Genomic DNA, 21,811 nt, shown 5'->3' on the forward strand with positions numbered 1-21,811 from the left:
AAGGCGCTTAATGATATCGGTGAGTAAATAAGATAATTATTACGTTGATATTCTGGGTAATTGATTGAATTAATTATTTTCACTTATTTATTTAAAGTTCTCTAAAATTATATTTTTAAATATAATAAAATAATGTTATTATTTTTGTTTTATAAAATACAAAAAATAATAACATAAAAAAATATGAATATTAATATTTGAATAATGAATACTTTTTTATTATTATTGATGAATTTATTATTAAGAATAAATAATTATTGCTTAATAAATTTAAAACTTAATCTAATTTAATTTATATGAGTTTAATTTATATTAATAAGATACTAATAATAATATTTTCTTAAATATCCTTATAAATAATTTATTATTAATCCTGTTGTAGCTTAAAGGATTTTAGTAGCATTTTATTACTGTGTAAACCTATATAATTATAATAATATGTTGATTACAAAATATTGTAAAATTGTGTTTACAACTAAAGCTACTTGTAGTTATATTTTATTCCTATTGATAAGTAACTTTATAATGTTTCGTGGTATTTTAAATAATTTATATTTTTTTAATAGTGTAAGACCATGCAGTTATGGGTGCGCAGATATGCGGAGACTGGTGATATTGAAAATTGCCAAGCTGGGCCGAAGCCGAAGGCAAATTCGTCAGCTTGGCACTACGACATCATAGCCAGGCATAAGGCTGATCCCTTTATCAACGCGCACTACAGCAACGGCACACGATGTCTTCACGCAAACAATAAGGAGGCACCTGCATTCTGGTTTAAGGTGCAGGAAGCCAGCCAAAAAGAAATTTTATAAATTTTGATTGGGCTAATAATGTGGTTATATTTACCGATGTAAAGACTTCATTTCATGCTAGCAGCATAAAGTTCAAATTTATTTGTATTGAATTTTTTTTTGGGTCAGTGTTGACTTATATCGATTTCTGAATCAGTTACCGAGCCATCAGCCAAATTATATATAGTCCAAATTAACTACAATGTTTATATATTTTTTAATAATATTAAAATGCAGCCAAGAGAATACAGTGAAGTGATGTTATTGTTATGCGGTTAGAAATTGTCATAATTTCTTTCTATTCAACATGTTGATTCACTTCACTTCTCATTTTTTAATAACTTATGTAACTGCTGTTCAACTTGTTTGAAACATTATATTCACGCTCATCCCTAACCAACTTACAGTATGATTCGAAATGTTATAATGTTAAAAACTTGTTTGTATTAATCGTCACATTTTTTGCTAACATATTGCCCACTGAATATTGAATCTTATAGCAACCGCCTTAAAACACATAATGGAGAATTCTAATAACAAAAATTTGCTAACTTCAACAAATAACAATATTGACTGTGAAGCGGAAATTTGGAAAAAAATGTTTTAATTAAATTTTTATATGTAATAATTTTATTTTTAAATACTTTTTTAAATTTTAATATTTTAAAAAAAATATGTAATGTTTCTTATTGTTTAATAATAAGTAATAAACAATATTAAAATTTAATTTATTATTATTTAAATAATAATAAAAATTATTATTTAATAACATTTATTTTTGTAATAATCATTAATTAACAAAAAATTGTTTATGAAAACAATTAATAACATTTTTTATTTGATTTATATCCAATATTTATACTTTATTTCTATAAAAATAAATTATATGTAATAAAAATAGATATCGTTTTATTTACCGACTTAAATGCTTCTTTTATAGTCTGATTTTATTATACAGAAAACAAAAATAAACTTAACAAAGGCAAACAACGAAATAAAATACATCTAAAAAATACGTTTTGCTGGTTTCGAACCCACATCGGCGTAGAGGGAGACGATTAGAGCAAGCTCGTTAAACCACTCGTCCACGAGCTACTACGTCTAGTTTAGTGAAAATGTTGAATCATATCATCAATTGTAAATATTTTTAACCTTACCCATCAATTAAATTATAAAAATACATATACCGACACAAAATTTATAGTATATACCAATGTGTGCGTAATGGTCAAACGTTTTTATGCACATTACTATGGAATACCCACACAGGAATATTGTGTAGCGATAGTTGTGTCGATGTGTTGGTGTATACTAGTTATCGTTGCAATTTGTACGTTTCGTTTATGTACTTATTAGATTTATGTGCGAAAAGATACCTTTGAATTTGGGCGTAAAGTATTCAAAAATAAAAATCACGGTTTTTCTCACGTAAATTAATGGAGAAATTTTGGCTCTTCATCTTGTACAGCGTACTGTAAAGATACCCTTTAATTTGGGTATTCAATATCGAAACGAATTAACCGCATACCACTACTACACCAACAAAAGGCAACATTTTACTATTCAAATATTTAATATACAACAGTGCAATTCGTTTCATCGCAGAGCAAGTGAAAATTCATACACATTGCACGTCCACCAGTTTAAAAACAAGAAAAAATCTTCAAACAAAACATGAGCGGAAATTTTCTCAATTATACAAACTGCAGACAACAATTAACCGGATTAGTACTATCTCGTTACAAACTTGGTACACACGTACAGAACAAGGCTGCTGTTAAAACAAACTTATAATTATTTACCACTTCTGGCCAACAATTGTAAAACAAAGGCGGCCACCGAACACTACCTATTGTTCTTGGCAACAGTTTTCACCTGTAATTAAAGTTTGCGGCTTGGATTATATTGGTTGTGATTGCAGGCAACTACTTAATTACGGAACAGGGCAATCCCGAGGGAGGCGATTGGATCACGGGCGGCTCCCAAGATTTACTGCTCTTGACCTCACTTGATCTACACCGACTAGTAATTATAACATCCATTTCAATCACTCTAACTATTACTAAGTTTAATACAGCTTGTTTGATTGTTAGTCAAGTGTTCGCAAGTAAAACTGTCCAACAAGATTTCTTGGGTTTGATTGCAGATTCAGAGAAAGTGTGATTGTGGACCCTATTGTGAAAAGTTTACACTTACATTTTCTAAAAACGTGAACATATCACGTAATTTTGATAAATTGACCAGAATAAACCTTCAATTACCCTGGGCATTGGGTTAGTCTACATGAGGGCTAGTTCACATAAGAATCGTGCCTGAAAGTAGTTAGTTTGTCTCTGCCAACCCCCACAAGATACCTTAACGGTGTAATTTCTGTGTTCAAAGCTATGTTCCTCAATTTACGAGCCCCACGATTGATGGCCACGAAAGTAATACACAGTAATGTTTGTCATGGCGTTTGTTCAGTAATTTCAGAGACTTCTAAACTAATTATACATTCGCTCGTCGTCTCCACGTCTCGAGCGCCTCCACTGGAAAATTGGAATTTTATACTGTCGTTTTTCTGACAGGATATTAAAATGTGCACAAAACATTTAAAATTGAAATTTTTAATTTCGTATAACGTGTTTTATTGATATTGTTTTCGAGTGGAACTTTCTCTTTCTTTATTTTAATGTCATCATAAAAAGAAATCCGAATATAAACAATGTTTTTTTATTTCTAAAGTTCCATAATTAAGCACCTACACACACAAAGATGAATTCGAATACAACATAATATATCTGCAAGTTTACTACAACACAAAATTATTTCAAAATTTAAAAGTTCATAAATTAAGCTAGAAATAAACGTTAGCCATCGGAATGAAGTACCAAGAAGTTATTTCTTCTTCTTGCCGTCATCACAACTTGTGAACAATGCTCTCTGGATACAATACCCTGGTGGTGGGGGACACGTGAGGAGTGAGGTCAGACCGCAACAAGGCTCAGCTGCGAATCTACCACTTCTGGAATCCAACATAATAACATTAAAGCTGACAGCACTATTATAACATAACACCCAAAAAGGGGTCGCGAATTACAGACGTAATGTTATGTTATAAGCCCCGTGTAATAAAATAAAATACAAATAATACCTATTAGTCTTGCTTTTATAACACACTAGCCGACCCGATAAACTTTGTGCCGCTTCAAGCATAATTTTTTCTCACCTTTTAAAACTTCCCTGTTCTTCCACAAATAATTCTAGACCAAAATTTGTCAAATCGGTGCAACCTTCCTCGAGACTAACGAACAGCAATTGATTTTTATATAAGTAGTATATCATCATCATCATCATCATCGTCAGTCTGTTCTTGTCCACTCCTGATATAGGTATATTATTATGAAGTATCAAAATTGCCAAGAATGTAATTAAGAGCATGTTAAAAATAAACTTTATTTGTAACTTACTGAGGTCCACACGGCGGTATACCGCCACATCTCAATGTTTGAATAATATTGTAAATATCGCAGACTGTTAAGTCCTCCTGTAAATATAAGACGAAAAATAATAATTATTAATATCATAACACGAAGTCAGTAAAATTTTGTTTAATGTCAAGCCTTTTTAACCCCGAAGAGTAGTAGTGTAATACGGGGTGAGCCTATTGCCATATACTGGGCACAATTCCAGACTCCGTGCTGAGAAATTTTCGAAAAACGGAAATATCCCAGCATTACTTTGCCCGACCCGGGAATCGAACCTGAGACCCCTTGTCCAGCAGTCACACTTGCGACCAATCGATCAACTGGGCGCGAAGTTAATATATCTAGCTTTATCGAGAAATTATTTAGAGAACACTTCTTGCAGTTCAAGAGTGACTGAAATCAAGAGGGGTCAACACAATCTTAACCTTTTTAATTAAGTAGGGTACCTATTACATAAGTACTGCAGTCCGAAACTCCAATTTTAATCCATTGTAGAAAATCATTAATGAGAGATTAGAAAACGCAAATAAACACATTTTTTTCATATGTTTGCTATATGAAAAAATATCTGGGGGCACGGTAGTGCCCCCGCTAAGACGAGCCAAGCGAAGCGCAAGGGCACTACCTACCTTTTCTCGAAGCGCTTCGTCGTATTTTTGAACCTTCATAACTTGAGTTTGGGTTATACCAGATAAACAAAATTTTCAGGATATAATGTCAGTGGTAGACTTAATAAACCTCTAAAGTTTCAATTGCATAGCTCTTATACTTTAGATTTTATTGATATCTAAAATACCCCGATTTCGTCACTCACTCACTCACTCACTGATGATCAACAAAATTCTTAAGGTACTTCCTGAAGTCCTAGAAAACTGAAATTTGGTATGTAAGCTAGTATTAGTACCCAAACAACAAAAAAATCCTAAAACTTGGAACTTTTACCCCCAACCCCTTAAACTAGGGGGTGAAAGTTTGTTCGAGACTTCCGCAACTTTTGACGCTAGAGGTCTGAATGCGGCCGCGGAGGGGTAAAAATCTGAAATAGGGAAACTTAATTCCCTATTTCCTGCTTGAGATCTGAAAATTATACACAAGTACATAGAACAAAAACTTTTCATCAAATCAAAACATTATCCTACCCATAAGTACTTAGATATGAATAATATTACTACACTTCACTTCGGTAAGTGTTTATTAATCAACCTATACTTTTGAACATAAGCATCGTAAGTATAGTATGCGCCAACGCCCGCCGCCTGCCCCCTCGTCCCCGCGCAGTAGCTAAAAATAATCGGCCCGTCAGCGAGCGCGGCACCCGAACGCGGGCAGACGCGCGAGGGCAGACGTCGTTGACGGTTGTCTCGTTGAATGAAAAGTTTTCGGAATATTTCGGTGATTTAAAAGTTTGCTATCGCGGAGAAAAAAACCATTTGCCTAATATTTAATTGTTAGTAGTTTAGTAGGTAAAAGTTTAGATACTAGTGTTTTAATTTTCATTGATAAAAAGTATTAGGATTACGTTTCCAATTTTCTTATAAATTTAGTAGTTTAGTAGGTGAATTTGTCGCTCATTTTATCTTTCTATCATAAGCAACCTACAAAAAGAAATGAAATCCCACAAAAACATTTCATGTTAAATGTTGCCAAGACGAGACCATATAGCTCGCACTGTCAAAAAGTAATCAGATCCCGTGTAGAGCCAAGTTTCTAACCCTATACTTTTGAACTGGCGAGTTGGCCGCACGGAAAGAGTTTAGAAGATTGAATAGATTTTTAAGCTCAAGCCCATATGACGAATAGCAAAAAGTCCGTGCGGCCGACTCGCCAGTTCAAAAGTATAGGGTTAGAAACTTGGCTCTACACGGGATCTGATTACTTTTTGACAGTGCGAGCTATATGGTCTCGTCTTGGCAACATTTAACATGAAATGTTTTTGTGGGATTATGTTTACTGAGTAAGTCCAGTCTGACCCGAAGATGCACAAAAACCTATCTAGAGACATACTAAATGAACTAAAAATCACTGTTCACTCAAGTACAATAATAGAGAAAAGTTCTAGGTACTAGTTTCGAGAGTACTGCGTACGCTGCTCATGATGAAGTGAGAGAGACTGAGACTCTGAGACTCATGCTGAGAAAACTAGTAAAGCTTTTATCCAATAACGTACATGAGTAAACCGTAATTTTTAGTTAATTCAAAGAAAATCTTAAAAACTATGGATATGCTTACATAATAATCGTCATCAATAACTACGACGGGAGCATTGGCACATGCTCCCTGGCACTCGACGAGGTCCACTCCAAACATCTTGTCTTCAGACAGACCGCCGACCTTGCAGCAAGTAGCATCTTCTACCGCTTGAAGTATAATGTCAGACCCTCGCAACATACACGGCAAGGTCTTACAAACCTTCACGTTGAATTTGCCTCTGTATTCCCTGAAAATTAGTACTAAAGTTTGAAATACAAAAGCATTTTTTTTTTTTTTAGGGGGGAAAATCATCCAATGACTTCTCCCGCCCTGGGCGAGGCGAGAGGGAGTGTCAGACTCTTACTGACTAAAAACCACCCCGTTCCTTCTCCTGCTTTTCGAGCCGGAGCCTCGGTAAACCCGCTAGGTAGTCCGCAGCTCCGGATCAGGCATCAGCCCTACTGGGCCCCATCTGTGGTGGTCTGATGGCTCTTTGAGGCGCGCGCGGAACGCGACGCGCCGCACGCACGGGTCTGGTTCTGTTCGGGCGATGAGCTACCCTTGCTCGCCGACCGCAGGCCCGCACTTACGGTGGCCGGAGATCGTCCCGCGATCCCCGACGCCCAGAGTGTCTCTCGCGACGGCTGGGGCGTGAGGAGGTTTGTTCCCTCACGCGCCCCGCCTCCTCCTTAGCTAGCATGACTGCTTCGCAGAAGGAGGAGACGGCATCCCAGTCCCTCTCGCACCGCACCATGGCTTGAACCAGTGCCGGGCGCGAGAGGTCGCCGTCGCCGACCACATCCCTGAGGACTTGGCGGTGCTCAGCCCACGCAGGGCACACCGCCACTGTATGTTCTACAGTGTCCTCCGGGCGGTCCTCGCAGTGAAATACAAAAGCATAGTGTTTGATTTTGATTTTAATTAAATACTATTTAGGTAATGTTAGTTCTTGAGTCAACAATTGTTTATTTTGCCTTTTCAGCGTTTCAATTTTCACACTTTTATGAATTAACTAGCTAGTCACGCGCGGTTTCAGTCGCTGCTTAGTTCCCATTCATCCTATTTTGATGTTTTATAGTCTTCTTCAATAGATTGACTAACCAATACAAAAAGAACTAATCAAATCGGACCGGAAGTTGCGAAAATTTGCGCGTTCTAAGAAATAAAAAAATGCTTTACCTTAGGCCTTTAATACATTTGCTTACTACCAAGTATGCCTATGTATATGATGAAGGAAAATCAAGAAACTTCAGAATCGAGATAACAATTCAGATTTGCACTGCAGCAATTAAATAAAGTAGCGTTAAAGATCAATTAATATCACCTCTTTCAATTTTGATCAACCCACAACAGACTCGTATCTATCTACCAGCTAAAACTAAGCCAAAAAGGTATACAAATATAAAGAAAAATCTTGAAGATAAACAACTTTATCTACGATTTTATAATAAAAGGATTCCGTTTGAGGATATTAGATGAAGAGTATTCAGTATAATCTGAAGAGTTTTATTGAGATTCAAAGTAACCATTCTTGTTATTTAGTTTGTTTATCCCTTTCAGATCTGTCTGTCATTTATTTATTTATTTACTCACGAGAAGATATTGTTCTTGTTTCACAAGAGTTTTAATGTTAGCTATATTTCCTTTTAGAGTATTATTAGGAAAATAATTTTGATGAGTTGAGACAGTAACGTCTCAATGGCATAAAGGTTAAGTTGTTCACTTCTACACTATGAAAACCTTAGTTCCCAAGATAAATAGTAATTTTCTAGATTTTAAACTTTGTCTCTTTATAGTTCAGTAGTTTTTGCGTGAAACAGTTATAAGCATATGTACATTCTCACAAATATTAACATTATACTTTTATGGTATACAATCGCTGCCGCCCATGGTCACCCGAATGCTTTGGGGTCCATGGGCGGCCGTTTGGGTGTTAGGGATTTAAGGGTTGTTGGGAAACGGGGATTGGGAAGATTGGAAATCGAGGTAATGAGGCTTTCGGTAACCTCACTCACGAAACACCACAACGCATTGTTTCACGTCGGTTTTTTGTGAGGCCGAGGTATCACTCCAGTCGAGCCCTTCGTACCGAAGCATGGCTCTCCCACACTAAATTTATTATATTGCATATATAATATTGCAGGATACATACCTTTTGCACATAGTATAAAAGGTGGCCCATTCATAGACCCTCATTCTTGGCATGCTAAGTATTTCTGCGACCTTGTGCATGGCTGATATAGGGATCCAGCCAATTTGTCTCTGCACGATGTCCAGTGCCATCGATACGGCAGACATTTGTGAACCTTCCGGATAGTTCTGCACGAGGGCTTGAATCCTCTGCAAACATAATATAGTGAACCTTGGTTAAGTAGGATCTAGATAAGTGAGACACCTCCACAACTGAAACACATACTGAGGTTGACCACAAGTATTATTTCAGTACAATCACTTAAAGCAAGGTGAAATTTTTATTCAGAGTAATTGGGTCGTCTAAAAATGACATCCTTTTCCAAACTAAAGTAGTTGGCTCAGAATGTATTATTCCATATAACTGAAGCACGATTCAGGATAACGTAAGCAAAAATACAGACAAAAAAATAAAGATTTGTAGCAAGAAGAGTCAAAAGACTGACACAGGTTGTTATTTTTCGTGGATAACACTTAAGTTACTGTAATTTAAAAACTATAGGACTTATATTGTATATTTTCTCAGTTGGAACCTCACCCATAACCTTATGGACATCGACTTCAGAGACACCCTGTATACCACACGTTCGTGATAAAATATAGAGGTAAATTTTAAACCTTAATGGCTTCGCAACCACTGTACCAATTAATAGCTTTTATAAAAAGATGATGAGAACTCTCTCCCATCCATAGTCTCCACCCATTAGTGTAATTGGTGACAAAATTACTGACAAATACATAAAATTTTACTAAAACTAGTCATAATCGGATTACTTATCATTTAAAGTTCACTGTTAAACTGTACATATGTTTGTACTATTTTAAACCAATGATTAAATCAAAATGATTGACAAACGGGGCTGGTATGTTCTAAGAATAAAAGCACCTTTAGTAAATCTCTCTCTCTCATTATTTTAAAAATACCTCTTCTTGTAGTATTTAGGATATAATTATTTACAGGTTGGTTATCACGCATTATATTTTTTCCTGTGTAGAAATGAATAGGAAAACATGGAACACAGCAGCTGGTGTCTTCGAACTTCTAAGACCTGACTCGTTGAACTCCGCACTGTTTAATAGACTATCAAAACTTGGAACTTAGCTCGTTTCGCTATCCTACATAACTTGAATACTCCAGTGTCGCTTAGAGAGCCGTTTAATTTGCTAAAGATAAAAATATAATAAAATAGTTTATTATTATATGGGAATTAATTAATTAAAGACAAGGAAATTAGGCTAGGAATTGGCTGTTTCTAGCCAGCCATGTTACATCTTTGATCACATCGTCACTTACCATCAAGAGAGATCACGGTCAAATGCTTGTCTAGTTTTAGATAAAAAAAAAATACAGTTATTTGTAATTGAAAATTGGTAAGGACTTAGATTTGGCTACTACAGATAAAATGCTTTACATGAGCTCAATACAAAATTTAGCAGCTGAATCTGATGACAAATAGTTTGCTGTTTGTTCTTAAAAAAACCTTAATCTAAAAACCAAAAAATAACTCCCACTGCTAGTTTAAAGGTCGGTGTTACGAGTACTAAAAACCTAAATTGAGAATCTCCTCACTTTTGGAAAGTCGGTTAAAATTGTTCTTAACCAAAACCTCAAATAAACAAACCCCGTAAAATCGTGACGATTTTTACCGACTAAACAAATTGATGCATTAACAGTTGACACGATGACAAATTGTTTCTAAAACAAAACAAATCGACGCAACCAAACAGTATTTAGGTGAAAAATGTACATTAAAACATTCATGTTTATAACACCCAATAATATTCAACCGATACTACGATACGATCGGGCAACGAAAGTCCCTAACCAAACGTAATTAAAATAATTGGAACGACAAACTCATCGGTAGACTCCCCCTCACATATCTTTGTAAAATGGCGGCTCAATTTTATAAATTGCCACTCAACATTAACGTCAAATAACACGTCATGTTAATGGTACACCATCATGTCGGCAGATCATTATAATATAATTTTAATTTAATTAAACAGTGATCGTTTCAATCTCAGCGGATAAAATTTTGACTGCTCATAAAAATCCGATGAAGGCAAATCCTCTGCTAGCGCCGGCCACTTTTGCCCTCTATGGCGTCTAATGTGTTAATTAATCATCGTAATTTTAAGAATATCATGAATTAAGTACCGACATAAGGAACAGTATTCACATAACTTCTGCTCGTCACTAATCAAAACTGCAAAGAAATTGACATAAACACGCTAGTCCCTTTACTGCCATCCTAACACGAAAGATTTGGCTGTTTGCTTCCGCGTTTCATTATTCACTCAAACCTTTAAAAAAGGTAGCCATTTTGGAACATTATTAAGTGTTTCTATACTTACCATGAAGCAAATACAAAGTGGAGGTGTCATAGCTGGATTACCCTTTAACGTAATGCGTGATACTCTACGGGGAGTGCGGTAAGTTACAAACCACGCCCCTCTCTATTTTGGATCTGAAGCCATTGAATGAAAATCCCCCTTTAACAAAAAACAGCCACATACCAACTACAAAAAGTTGTCAATTGTCCACATTTTAATGTCTCACTATTGGAGCGCTAATAACCAGTCTACACCTTTTTACTAAGAATATAATAATGAGCAGGGCCGTTTATTTTATGTCGTTTTTTTTTGTGTGTACAACCAATTACGGCATCTCCTCTTGGTACTTGCTTCATGATACCTATTGATGCTCATATTTGATGTAACCTGTGTCACGTTATACCCTCTAAAATGAACTTTCTGTACCTAATACCAAACTCATAACACTAAAACCTGTACACATAATCCACACATTCGATTTTACTACAGTTTATTAGACAATAACTTTAACACGTTAGTAACACACAAATAATGCACTGACAAATTAATAATTGATAACAATTGTTGCGCTTTGTGTGTAAAATTATTTACATTACCTATTAGTAATATGTGGTTGGTACAATTTTAAACTAACGTCATTCATATCTCGGATTGGTAATGACGTCATAATCCTGATTATTATTGTTGGGTCATTATGAATTTGAGCAATGCTAACCATAAATACTAAAAAGGCTAAAATAATATGCTCATATGAATTAAGCTTAAATTACAAGTTCAAAACCACATTTGTTATTTCAGTTAATTACAAATTACAATAAACGCAGATATGTTTTTATGAGAAATAATACTTGTCAAAGATCTTCACTGCACATATTGTATAGTATGACCAGCGGACCGGCTACTGCGCTACGTTGAAAGTTCAATTTCACGAGAAAAATCTTAAGGTTGTTCCCACATCAGCAGCCTATAAAGTGGCTGCTACTGACCAAAGTCGTCTTCTCACACAGAGAAGGTTTGAGCACTAATCACCACGCTTGCTCAATGCAGGTTGACAATCTCAAACTTATAGGTAATTAAAAATTATAAGTATAGAGTTGCACACACGCAAGTTTTCCGTTTGTCAGTATTGTATACATAATCGTAGAAAGTGATCACACAACTCGGAAAACCTCACATGTGAGTAGAGGCCTTTGGTCAGCAGTTTCGGCCACTTACAGAAACTGGTGTTATATGACCTCTGGGCCACTACGATCCCAAGGTTGTTCGTAGTGCGTTTATATCTCACCTTCATATTAGCTTCAGTAAATTGAAATGGTATTTTCGAATTGTTTTCTTTACTGTCTCGATGCACCAGCAACATGTCAGAGGAAAGACGTGGAGTAGTGTAAATATTTTTCCGACAGATGACCTGTTGAGAAAATAAAATATATGGACGTACATAGATGCGGGTATGCGGGTATAGAACAGATAAAAGTGAAATGTGATTAAAGCTTTTTGTTCAACTTTACCTAGTTAAAGTATAGTTAAAGGTGTTATGTTTTTACCAATCTCTCTTAATTTTTAAAAAGCTAAGATAGGTAGCACTTTGGTTTTTAACCAACCTATAAGTGACATCTAAAGGAAAAGATAATTGGATGTGTGACACTCAATGTCATTTTTGTAGGGAGCATGGGAACAGACTGATCACAGTCACGGTTTTTACTATAAGTGACACCTAAAGGCAAAGAGATAGTTTAGGTGGTCCCTCACGTTACACGTAATAATGCGTAAGTGCGTAATGATTAGGCACAAGTAATTCTTAGTTAAGAGATGGTTTAGAGGTGATTGGTGAAAACGGTCATAAGTCTACTGAGTTGGACAAGTTATCATTTTAATATACGTAACTAAAGTCTCAACGCATGTCTCAAGAAAAAGAAAGCAATTCAAAAATCAAAATCTTAGAATCACGAAAGCAAGAAATATAAATCTTAAGAAAATGTTAACTTCTTTTGAAATCTAAAAAAATAACAATCTAATATCATCACTAACTTTTTACTATAAAAAGCATTAAACAGACAGATACGTACATTTGATGGACTGCTTCTCAAATTTAAAATATTACGTACAAGCAAAGTCATTGTAATAAAAATGAATTATTTTCGACAATTTTCTAAGAACGATGACTGATTCTCTCTTTGACAATGACAGATAAAAATTGCTTCTCAGAAATGTCTTTGGTCATAAAGAATACATTTTATTTCTTTCCATTAGGATACTACCTTTTTGTTGAAAATATTGTAGCAGTTTTCTCTGAAATACGTTTCACCACTATCAACACACTAAACATACATAATAAAGAAGACCCAACTACCCTACTTTGCTTCTAAATCGCAGAGAAATTTAATAACTATTATCAGAATATACGTAAACGTTCCAACCATTACAGGGAACGATGTCACAAACTAATGTACGAAATATTCTAAATATTGCCGCCCGAAATATTCGGGTAAGTTCGTAATGCCGCAAGAAAACATCGAGGAAAGTGATTCCAACAAACTAAAAGTTGTTACCAGCCACCCAATATTAACGGATATTGGAAAAAGATGGTAAAAGATGGCAGTTGCCGGATCAAGGCTAGTAGACACTAATATTCCCTGGATGCAATATCGGGGTTCATTGCCATAAAACCGCTCGAGGCGAATATCTTGGGTACGATATTGACCTTATAGCATTTCGCCGAGAAAGCAGATATCTGAGGCAATTTCAACATCGTAAATGATGTTTATCGTGGTAACCTAGTGACCCTGTCCCCCCCACGGGCCTCCACCTATGAACACTTGTCAAATGGCAGTGTATCGCTTTCTGCACACGTATCGGTGCCACGTGTAACTAAGCTGTTCTGGTTGTGTACCTTTACTGCGGAGGTAACACTAGCTCTGCTTGTGTTTCATCTAACTTTATATGCTAGAAAGTCAGTAACCGTACGCCAGGTAACTAGAGAAGTATCATTTTGTCTCTAATAGTATCGGCATATAATAAGTATGTATTTTACTCTTTATATCTTTGTTATAGTTAATCGAAGCTTAATGTTATCGATCATGTGTTATGATTAGAATCGTTCACGACCACAAACTCACACACCCAAAGATTCAGTTACACCTCATCAGCCAAAAAATAATCAAGCAGAATCTTAACTTTTAGTCATAAATCATTTTATCACAAAGAAAACCTCAGACAAAATTAATCACATTATTTCCCCAGCGTGACTAATATTTCTCACAAAACAAAATAGTATAATCAACTCGCAAACATATACTCAGTGTCCCATAGCAAACAACAAAGTATTAACAATTCAAAAACAGGAGTTTGAAACACAAATTAGTATCGCCGCAGACGGGTCTGAACACAGCAGACATTGTTCATTGTGAAAACATTCGTTTAAAATGGGACACGTATATGTACGTACTCGATTGTGTATGTAGAGGTACTTTAATAATGATAATAGGTTTTAAAGGGGGGAATTTATTTGTGATTATGGATAAGTTTTTCTATGGGAGCAATATAATAGAAGTTAGGTATAAGTACTTGTTTTTTCCATTTCATTCAGTGTTATTGCATTGTGTACCACACAGGAGTAGTCATTATAAAACTGGTTGTAAACTTTAGAACTTAAAACGGGATATTTACCATGTGTATTAGTTTTTGTGACTTTCCAATATTTCAGCACTGTTGCAAGCGCCATGATCACGGATGAACGGTTGAGTTATAATGATATTACTAGTAACCATGTTAGTTTAAAAACTTATATGGTTATAAACTAGTGAATATTATTGAAGAAGCAAAAATTACGTGTGGTTGCAAAAAGCCTTTTAATCCACAGGTACACTTTCAGAACCATGGAATGTACAGTAGATACGTATAGGCTCACCAATAGACCATTCGATGTAAAGTTATATGGGGAGGTCACATGTCTCACCTACATTCTCTAGAGAACAGGTAAATGTTGCAAAACCCATTGTTTAGACAGAAATATAGCCATAGGATATTCTAAGCTAGAATCCCGTTCAATAGCTTTGTGAATAGGTGTGTCTACAGCATTGTGTAGTTATATTACCTTTACTATCGAATAAGGTTTTTCCACCTGACGGTAAACAATCGCCGCCGTCCATGGTCTCCCGTAACACTAGAGGCGTTATAAGTACGTTGCCGGCATTTTGGGGGTTGGGATGGGGTGTAATTAGGCACCCGGTAACCTCACTTACACAACGAATCACAACGCAAGCGTTGTTTCACGTCGGTTTTCTGTGAGACATTGATATCACTCCGGTCGAGCCGGTCCATTACTCCCACACTTTGTACCTTTAAATTAATAATAACTCACTCGCCTAATAATAAAAGTCAATAGCAAAGTAATAACGTCAATACTTCCAGTTAAATAAAAATAAACGTTCAAATTTCGACGTCAAATTTAATTTCTTGTTGACTGCGGTGGCGTTCGTTAGATTGGAACCGAATTTTCAATCGAGCGACAAAAATATTCGGCGCCATTTTTAAACGCAACCGGTGAGTCGGTGATTCGTTAACACGTCCTGCCTAACTTCTGAATCAAGAATATTCAAATGAGCGCTTCCTTAAAAAAGCTTTCGAACGTTTTTTGCGGAATTGCAAATTCGAATTTCTGATTTTCGATTCACGTCAAATGATCTTTTATTTTTTTTCGGCGGATGAATGATCAAAACACTTGGCTAGAGTCTACATGTCTACATGTAGGATATGGCTGATAATACAGTTAGGGCTATAGCTATGAATTTATCAACAGTCACGTGCAAAACGAACAAGGAAACAGGAAAGCCAAGAAGTGTGTCCATAAGGAATGTTTATTTAAAGAGAATTACATAACTAAGCCCCTCGCTACACTTAAAGACGGTCTGACCAAAAAGACATGTGCAAAAAGTAAATACATAAAAAACCTTTTTGGTGAGAAAGGAAAGTTTAGTATTTCCACAAGTATTTTCATTTCCACTGACCGCCATGCCAGGGAACACTTTTCTGTCAAGTTAAAACGATTAGATTAGGTCGACTTAAATGATAAATTAGGCTACCATTCCATTAAAGAAGAAGTACTTACACTTCGAAAAACTATTAATTCATAATAAGAAAGATATTCTTTGAACCCTTTAAAAGAAAGTTAAAAACAAAAATTAAGAAATCTTTTGACATTTTCATCTCATTTACATTAAACGATCCAAACATGAATAAAGAAAATCTAGCTTAAAGTCGCGTAAAGTAATTTTTATTTACTTTCACTTAGGCTAAAATGTAATGGATAGAGATTTCTATGAAATGGACTTGACATCAAATGAAATCAACCCACTGATTTGTGTTAAAGACATAGTTGTTTTACTAATGGAAACACAAATGATAAAAGTGATTCCTAGAAAAATGTTGGACAAAGGGAAGCTAATGGTTTGACGGTAATGTGAGTTATAGCTTAGTGTGCTTAGTTGACGCAATACGCTAAAAAGGGTTACAGAGTTACAGAGTTTTCAGAGGGTAATGATGTATTGTATGAAACGATTTTAGTGTCTGTGATTCATATTAATTTTAATTCATCATCATCAGCCTATAAGTGGCCACTGCTGACCAAAGGCCTCTTCTCGGACGTACAAGGTTTGAGAATTAATTTTACGTTTACGTTTACTAAATGCGCGTAGGCGATTTCAAACTTATATGTAATTAGTTTAGTAGTTTCCTTATGATGTTTTCTTTCAACGTTTGTCAGTGGTTTCTAAATAATTTTAGAAAGTACATATATGTAATTCAGAAAAGTCACATTGGTACTTGCCGTTTCCAAGTTCAGAACCCGCACCCTCATGCATGAGAAGCGGGAGTCTTAAACCTCCTGGCCACCTTAACATTAATTTTCATTACCGTCGTATTTTTAAACCCAATACTAGCAGGTATTGGCTTTATGGAGCGTCTCCCTATTACTGTATATGTAATAATATTTTATTTATTTAAGCTTTAATGTACACAAAAACGTTTAACAGTACATAATGCGGACATTAATGCCATGATATTTAATTAGTTAGTGTAATTATAAAGAACAATTAAGCATAAATAGACTATATAACTTTAAATGCTATAAGACATTAAAAATGTAAACTATAATATAATACAACATAAATACATAAGTATTTGTGCATGCCTATGGGTATATAAATAACTAATTAATATTTATACTACAACTAAATTACTCCGCTGTTTTTTGTGATTTAAAAACATAGAATGCTGGAAAAACTTAACAAATAAATAAACGGAATTATACAGAAAAAAGTACGTACATAGGTATAACCCAGAAAAAATAATATGTCCACAACGAAGCTAGTTTATGCTAAAGTAACGAAGTACTGAATACTGGTTTGCATGTTTACTGTGCGACATTTCGAGCTGAATACCACGGCTCGAGGCAGGATAATGTCAATCCATCTGACAGCCGACTAGACGCACCCACACCATGCTACAAAAGCCAGGTTAAGCTACCAAGTGAGCTATTTCCAGTAGTTGTGAGAGAGAAAGAGATAGGAAGCCATGTTTAAAGTTTAAACACCCAATTATTGTATTAAGTTAAAATGATGTTGACTTGTATTAGTATGTCACGCATATTATTGCTGTATGAGTAAAGATATAAAAATAATGCTTTTTATTTTTCAGAAGGGTTAAGTAAAAGCTAACTCAACTATAATATCCTCTCTTTCCTTATTGCCAATTTCAGCTATAGTTTATTGCTCAAGCCTTGTTAAATACGTTAATGATGGCAGTCCATGTATTTGAGGTTAATTCTCAAACAGACCATTATTATCCCTTTAAATGATAAAAACACAAAAAGAACTGGGAATAACGAGTCAGCCCACACTCTTTCCTTCAGGAAAAAGCGCTTTATTTACATATGCTATAATTTCCGTATACAAATTAAACATGCAACAAGGAAACGTGTAAATAACTTCGTTAGAAAAACATAACCTCAAACCTCCCACTCGAGATTTTGGTGAAATGCTTCCATAGTAACTAATAACGATACAGTGTACCACTTACTTGTAACTCTAATACACAGACATACTCGAACACTTGTAGTGATGGCTACTTGTGTAGAGAGCTCCAAAGTTCGTACTAACTTTACTACAAGTACCAACACTACTACATACGCACGCACGTTTACTCATACGTCAGTACAAAGGTATTTTATTACCAACACTAGGTACCTGATATTAGACGGTGCTAAAGTTTTGGAAATGGGCCCGAAAGTATGTGTCACTTGACCTTTTTGGTAATTGATATTTTACAACAGGGCGCGTATAAAGGCCTTTTATGTGCGTTATATGTAAAGCTGTTACGGTAGTCTAGTGGTTGGCAAAGAGACTGTTAAAAGATGGTACTGTGTATGATTATTTCAGTTCGGTGTTAATAAATAAAATCATCCCACGTCTTCTTCCGCCTTGGGTGAGATGAGAGGGAATTTCAGACTCTTACTGACTAACAACCCCGCTTCTTTTCCTGCTTTGAGCCCCGGTAACATCTAGAACTTTGTTTAGTAGTCATAAATACTGTAGGTCAACGGCACTACTAACGCTTTGATAAAATTTAAAAATAGCAATACAAGTTGATCACAACAATATCATCCTAAATACTTAGAATTACGGTAGTCAAACAATCCATTAAAAGGTTTCGTCAGTTTCTTTCCAATTAGTTACGAAATATAAAAACGACAAAACATAAAAATAAAATAAGTTTATTTTCCTTTTATAAACAACGACGTTCAGTTTGTAAGTAAGTACATTACCACGGTCCACGTGGCAGAATACTTAAGCTGAAAGACTGGTTAGCAATAAATTTAAAAAACAAAGATCTTCTGTATTTATCATCACAAAAAAGAACAAGCAATGTTAAAGTCAACCGAGTTGAAATGGTATAAAAGTCTTATTCGAAGCGAATCCTACTCCAGGAAAATGTTTACGATGGCTTAGTGCCACGGCGATTGCGACTCAGAATATCGGAGAGTTTTAGAAAAAAGAACTGCTTAGTATTTTGACCTTAAATTTCTAGCAAATACTTCAATTTCTAAAGTTCAAAGAGACATGTACGAATCCGGGGTAAAATAATTTATGTCGGGATTAAGCGGACGGAATAAAAGGGAGTCTTCCAAAAGAGCCTCGACATCAGAAACTCTTCTGAGGACATATTCCACTCCCGCTTCGCAAACTCGGTTTGCAACTAATCTAATATGAACAATTAAAAACTACGACAAAACTTTAGTCACAATAAAGCACACAAGAGTCTGAATATTATGAGAATACAGATAAAACTGTAGTTTCACTCAGCCATAGTAACGTGACAAAGCAAAAAAGCCAAAACAATTCGAAGCAACTCGTACTTTTCTTAGCAACTGCGATAGTAAAACTCAACGATATTTCGAGCTCTATTCAAATAAAAAAAAATCTTGAAACATTATTCGGAGACTGAACTGGTTACGAAACTCTCTTGCAAAATGGGAGTACTGGGGACGCAAAACGGTTCATTCCCTTTGTTTTATGAGACAATTAAGAAGCGAAGGGACGTCGGGGTTGCGCGAAGAGTAAATTTTTGTTCCTCGTAATAAAAGAAGCGAGAGCATTTAAATAGCAGATTGAAAACTCCTAACGATCTATGTTAAGTTCACGACGTAACAAGAATTTTTCGGTAAAAAAGGTTACGGTGCGGTAATTTACATTTTATTATCTTGTGGTCGGATTTATTTAAAGGTGGCGCCACACTACGCCACCCGTTACGTAATGTCAGTTAGAAGTCCAGGAAAGGTTTACGTGTGTTTTATTTAAAGAATGTTTGTATGTTTGTGTCCATTTGTTCGAGTTAGTGTTAAAAGATTTTCAGTACTTTTTTGTTCTACATGACTAGATATAGAAGAATTATAATTTCATGGAGGACGACAGTTCCTTTATGTAGCAACATAATAAAATATTTATTCCAATAGATATAGATTTCAATTGCCATATCTAACGATATTTTTACATCCTCTATGCCTAAAGCAGATTCTAGCAAAACAGAAAATCTAATTGCTCTAGGTATTTCCAACTGTAGAAGTACCAACTTAAACTTTATACATACTTTCTACGGCAGTTAGTTTTTACTTTTTTATTAAATAAGTATATGAATGCCTCAAGTGTGTGATGAGCCCTTAGTTTCAACAGTAATTTATAGACAAAAATTAGCATTTTGCGTTTGTTAATAAAAAGAATTTGAATAAGGGCCAGAACAGAAGCAGAATAAGTAGGAAAACTCCTAAGTGACCAAAAAAGCCAAACTGCATTGTATTTGCTTCGGAAGTCATTAAAATAGCGTGACACAAATCAAGTTTGAATAGGGTTAATTTTTTTTTTAAACGTTGCCCCACATTAGGATTTGCTCCTGTGTCGTGGGTGCACATGACACCCAGACATGACAATTTCACATGCACATGACACCCAGACCCGAAACAACAATTTGTGGATCACACAAAGAGTTGCTCCGTGCGGGAATCGAACCCGCTACCCGTTGCACGGCAGCCAGTTGCCCAGCCACCGAGTCAACCGTGCAGTCATAAAAAAAGTCTTAAATACTAATAATTAAAATAGTACAGTACACATATTCATGTTTTTCTTTTTTTATTGTTGCCCCATGCTAGGAATTTCTCTTGTATCGTGGGTGCGTTTACAAACACACAAGTTCACATACACATGACACCCAGACCTGAAACAACAATTTATGGATCACGCAAGAGTTGCTCCGAGCGCGAATCTAACTCGCTACAAGTTGTGCGGCAGTGCAGTACTTATATCATCACCAGTTTATCCAGAAGTCACAGAATCCATACAAAATCATATATTAAATAGAAAACCCCCACTTTAAAGCTATTTAACCAAGGAAAGTTCACAGATTTTTACCCACATGCATTTTAGACTACAACAACATCAAATCCTCTTTGCTAAACTCTCCCGCTCAATTTGAAATAACGTTCGAACGTTCTAAAACAAACGTCACGTGATTAATTCGCAACAAAAAACAAAAATGGCGTCGAGTCTTGTTTATTTCAATTCTTTAAGTAGTCCATTGAAATGTTACAATTTGAGGGCCGAATAATGCATTTCTTAGAGGACGCAATTTTATTTTTTGATCATGTAGGGGGGGTCAATATAAGCTTAACTTGAAGTTTGTGGGGTCGCCACGCTTGTCCCCCGGCCGTTGGAAACACTTTTTTGCTATATCTCGGAAACTATGCATCGTAATAAAATTTTTAAAATCATAATTTGTAGAAAATTATTATGCCTACAAATATGTTTATATACCTTTTTGCCCTAAATTAACAATTAAAGAAGTTATAAGTAAAAAAGTGATTTTTTTTTAACAAAATTTTCTCTTTTGCTCTATAACTTTTTTTAAACACTTTATAAATAAATGGCTTCAGACCAATCTTGTAGAATATTTTTCGAGAAAAATTTTTCCCTACAACTGTTTTCAATTTCATTCATTAGAAACTCAGTTACAGCGCTCCAAAGTTAACCGGGTTCGTCAAATTAGTCCAGTCAAACAAGCTTAAATTAGGTAAGAATCTCGGAATGCGAGATGACCAGCTGTAAGTTTGTATATACTTGTATATTGATCCCCTAAAACTTGTCTCCAAACCATGGTATATATAGTAGGGTGTAAGCAACTCTTAAAATTCAGGGTCAAAGTTCCCAAAAATCGTTTTTTTGCGGTTTTTTGGAAATATCTCATTTCCTTTGGGTTTTTGGTATTTGTATTCATTATTAATATTGTAGAATA

General features: G+C 35.3%; 1 protein-coding gene across 2 annotated transcripts; it reads right to left on the reverse strand.

Annotated features, from left to right (window-relative positions):
* Positions 1-3,487: 3,487 nt before the first annotated feature.
* Positions 3,488-13,169, reverse strand: LOC118279940 (NADH dehydrogenase [ubiquinone] flavoprotein 2, mitochondrial-like). Of its 2 annotated transcripts, none has more exons than XM_050698723.1 (6): positions 13,042-13,169; positions 12,261-12,383; positions 8,601-8,788; positions 6,488-6,695; positions 4,241-4,317; positions 3,488-3,795 (listed from the first exon to the last, which is right to left on the reverse strand). In XM_050698723.1, exons 1-6 carry the CDS (start codon positions 13,090-13,092, stop codon positions 3,669-3,671), a joined length of 774 nt encoding a protein of 257 aa, XP_050554680.1. In that variant the 5' UTR covers positions 13,093-13,169; the 3' UTR covers positions 3,488-3,668. The 2 variants fall into 2 exon arrangements, with proteins under 2 accessions (XP_050554680.1, XP_050554681.1); XM_050698724.1 differs by lacking the exon at positions 3,488-3,795 and adding an exon at positions 4,007-4,153.
* Positions 13,170-21,811: the final 8,642 nt, after the last annotated feature.

The sequence above is a fragment of the Spodoptera frugiperda genome, chromosome 15, assembly GCF_023101765.2.
Source record: "Spodoptera frugiperda isolate SF20-4 chromosome 15, AGI-APGP_CSIRO_Sfru_2.0, whole genome shotgun sequence".
In the NCBI taxonomy this organism is placed as follows: domain Eukaryota; kingdom Metazoa; phylum Arthropoda; class Insecta; order Lepidoptera; family Noctuidae; genus Spodoptera; species Spodoptera frugiperda.

Bases quoted from the DNA above. Each gene is read 5' to 3' on its own strand.
- LOC118279940 (XM_050698723.1), bottom strand. From the start codon at position 13,092: ATGACTTTGCTTGTACGTAATATTTTAAATTTGAGAAGCAGTCCATCA. The intron at 6,696-8,600 runs GTATGTATCCTG...ACTAATTTTCAG, and splicing joins TTTTATACTATGTGCAAAAG to GGAATACAGAGGCAAATTCA. The intron at 3,796-4,240 runs GTAAGTTACAAA...GTTGGATTCCAG, and splicing joins ATACCGCCGTGTGGACCTCA to AAGTGGTAGATTCGCAGCTG.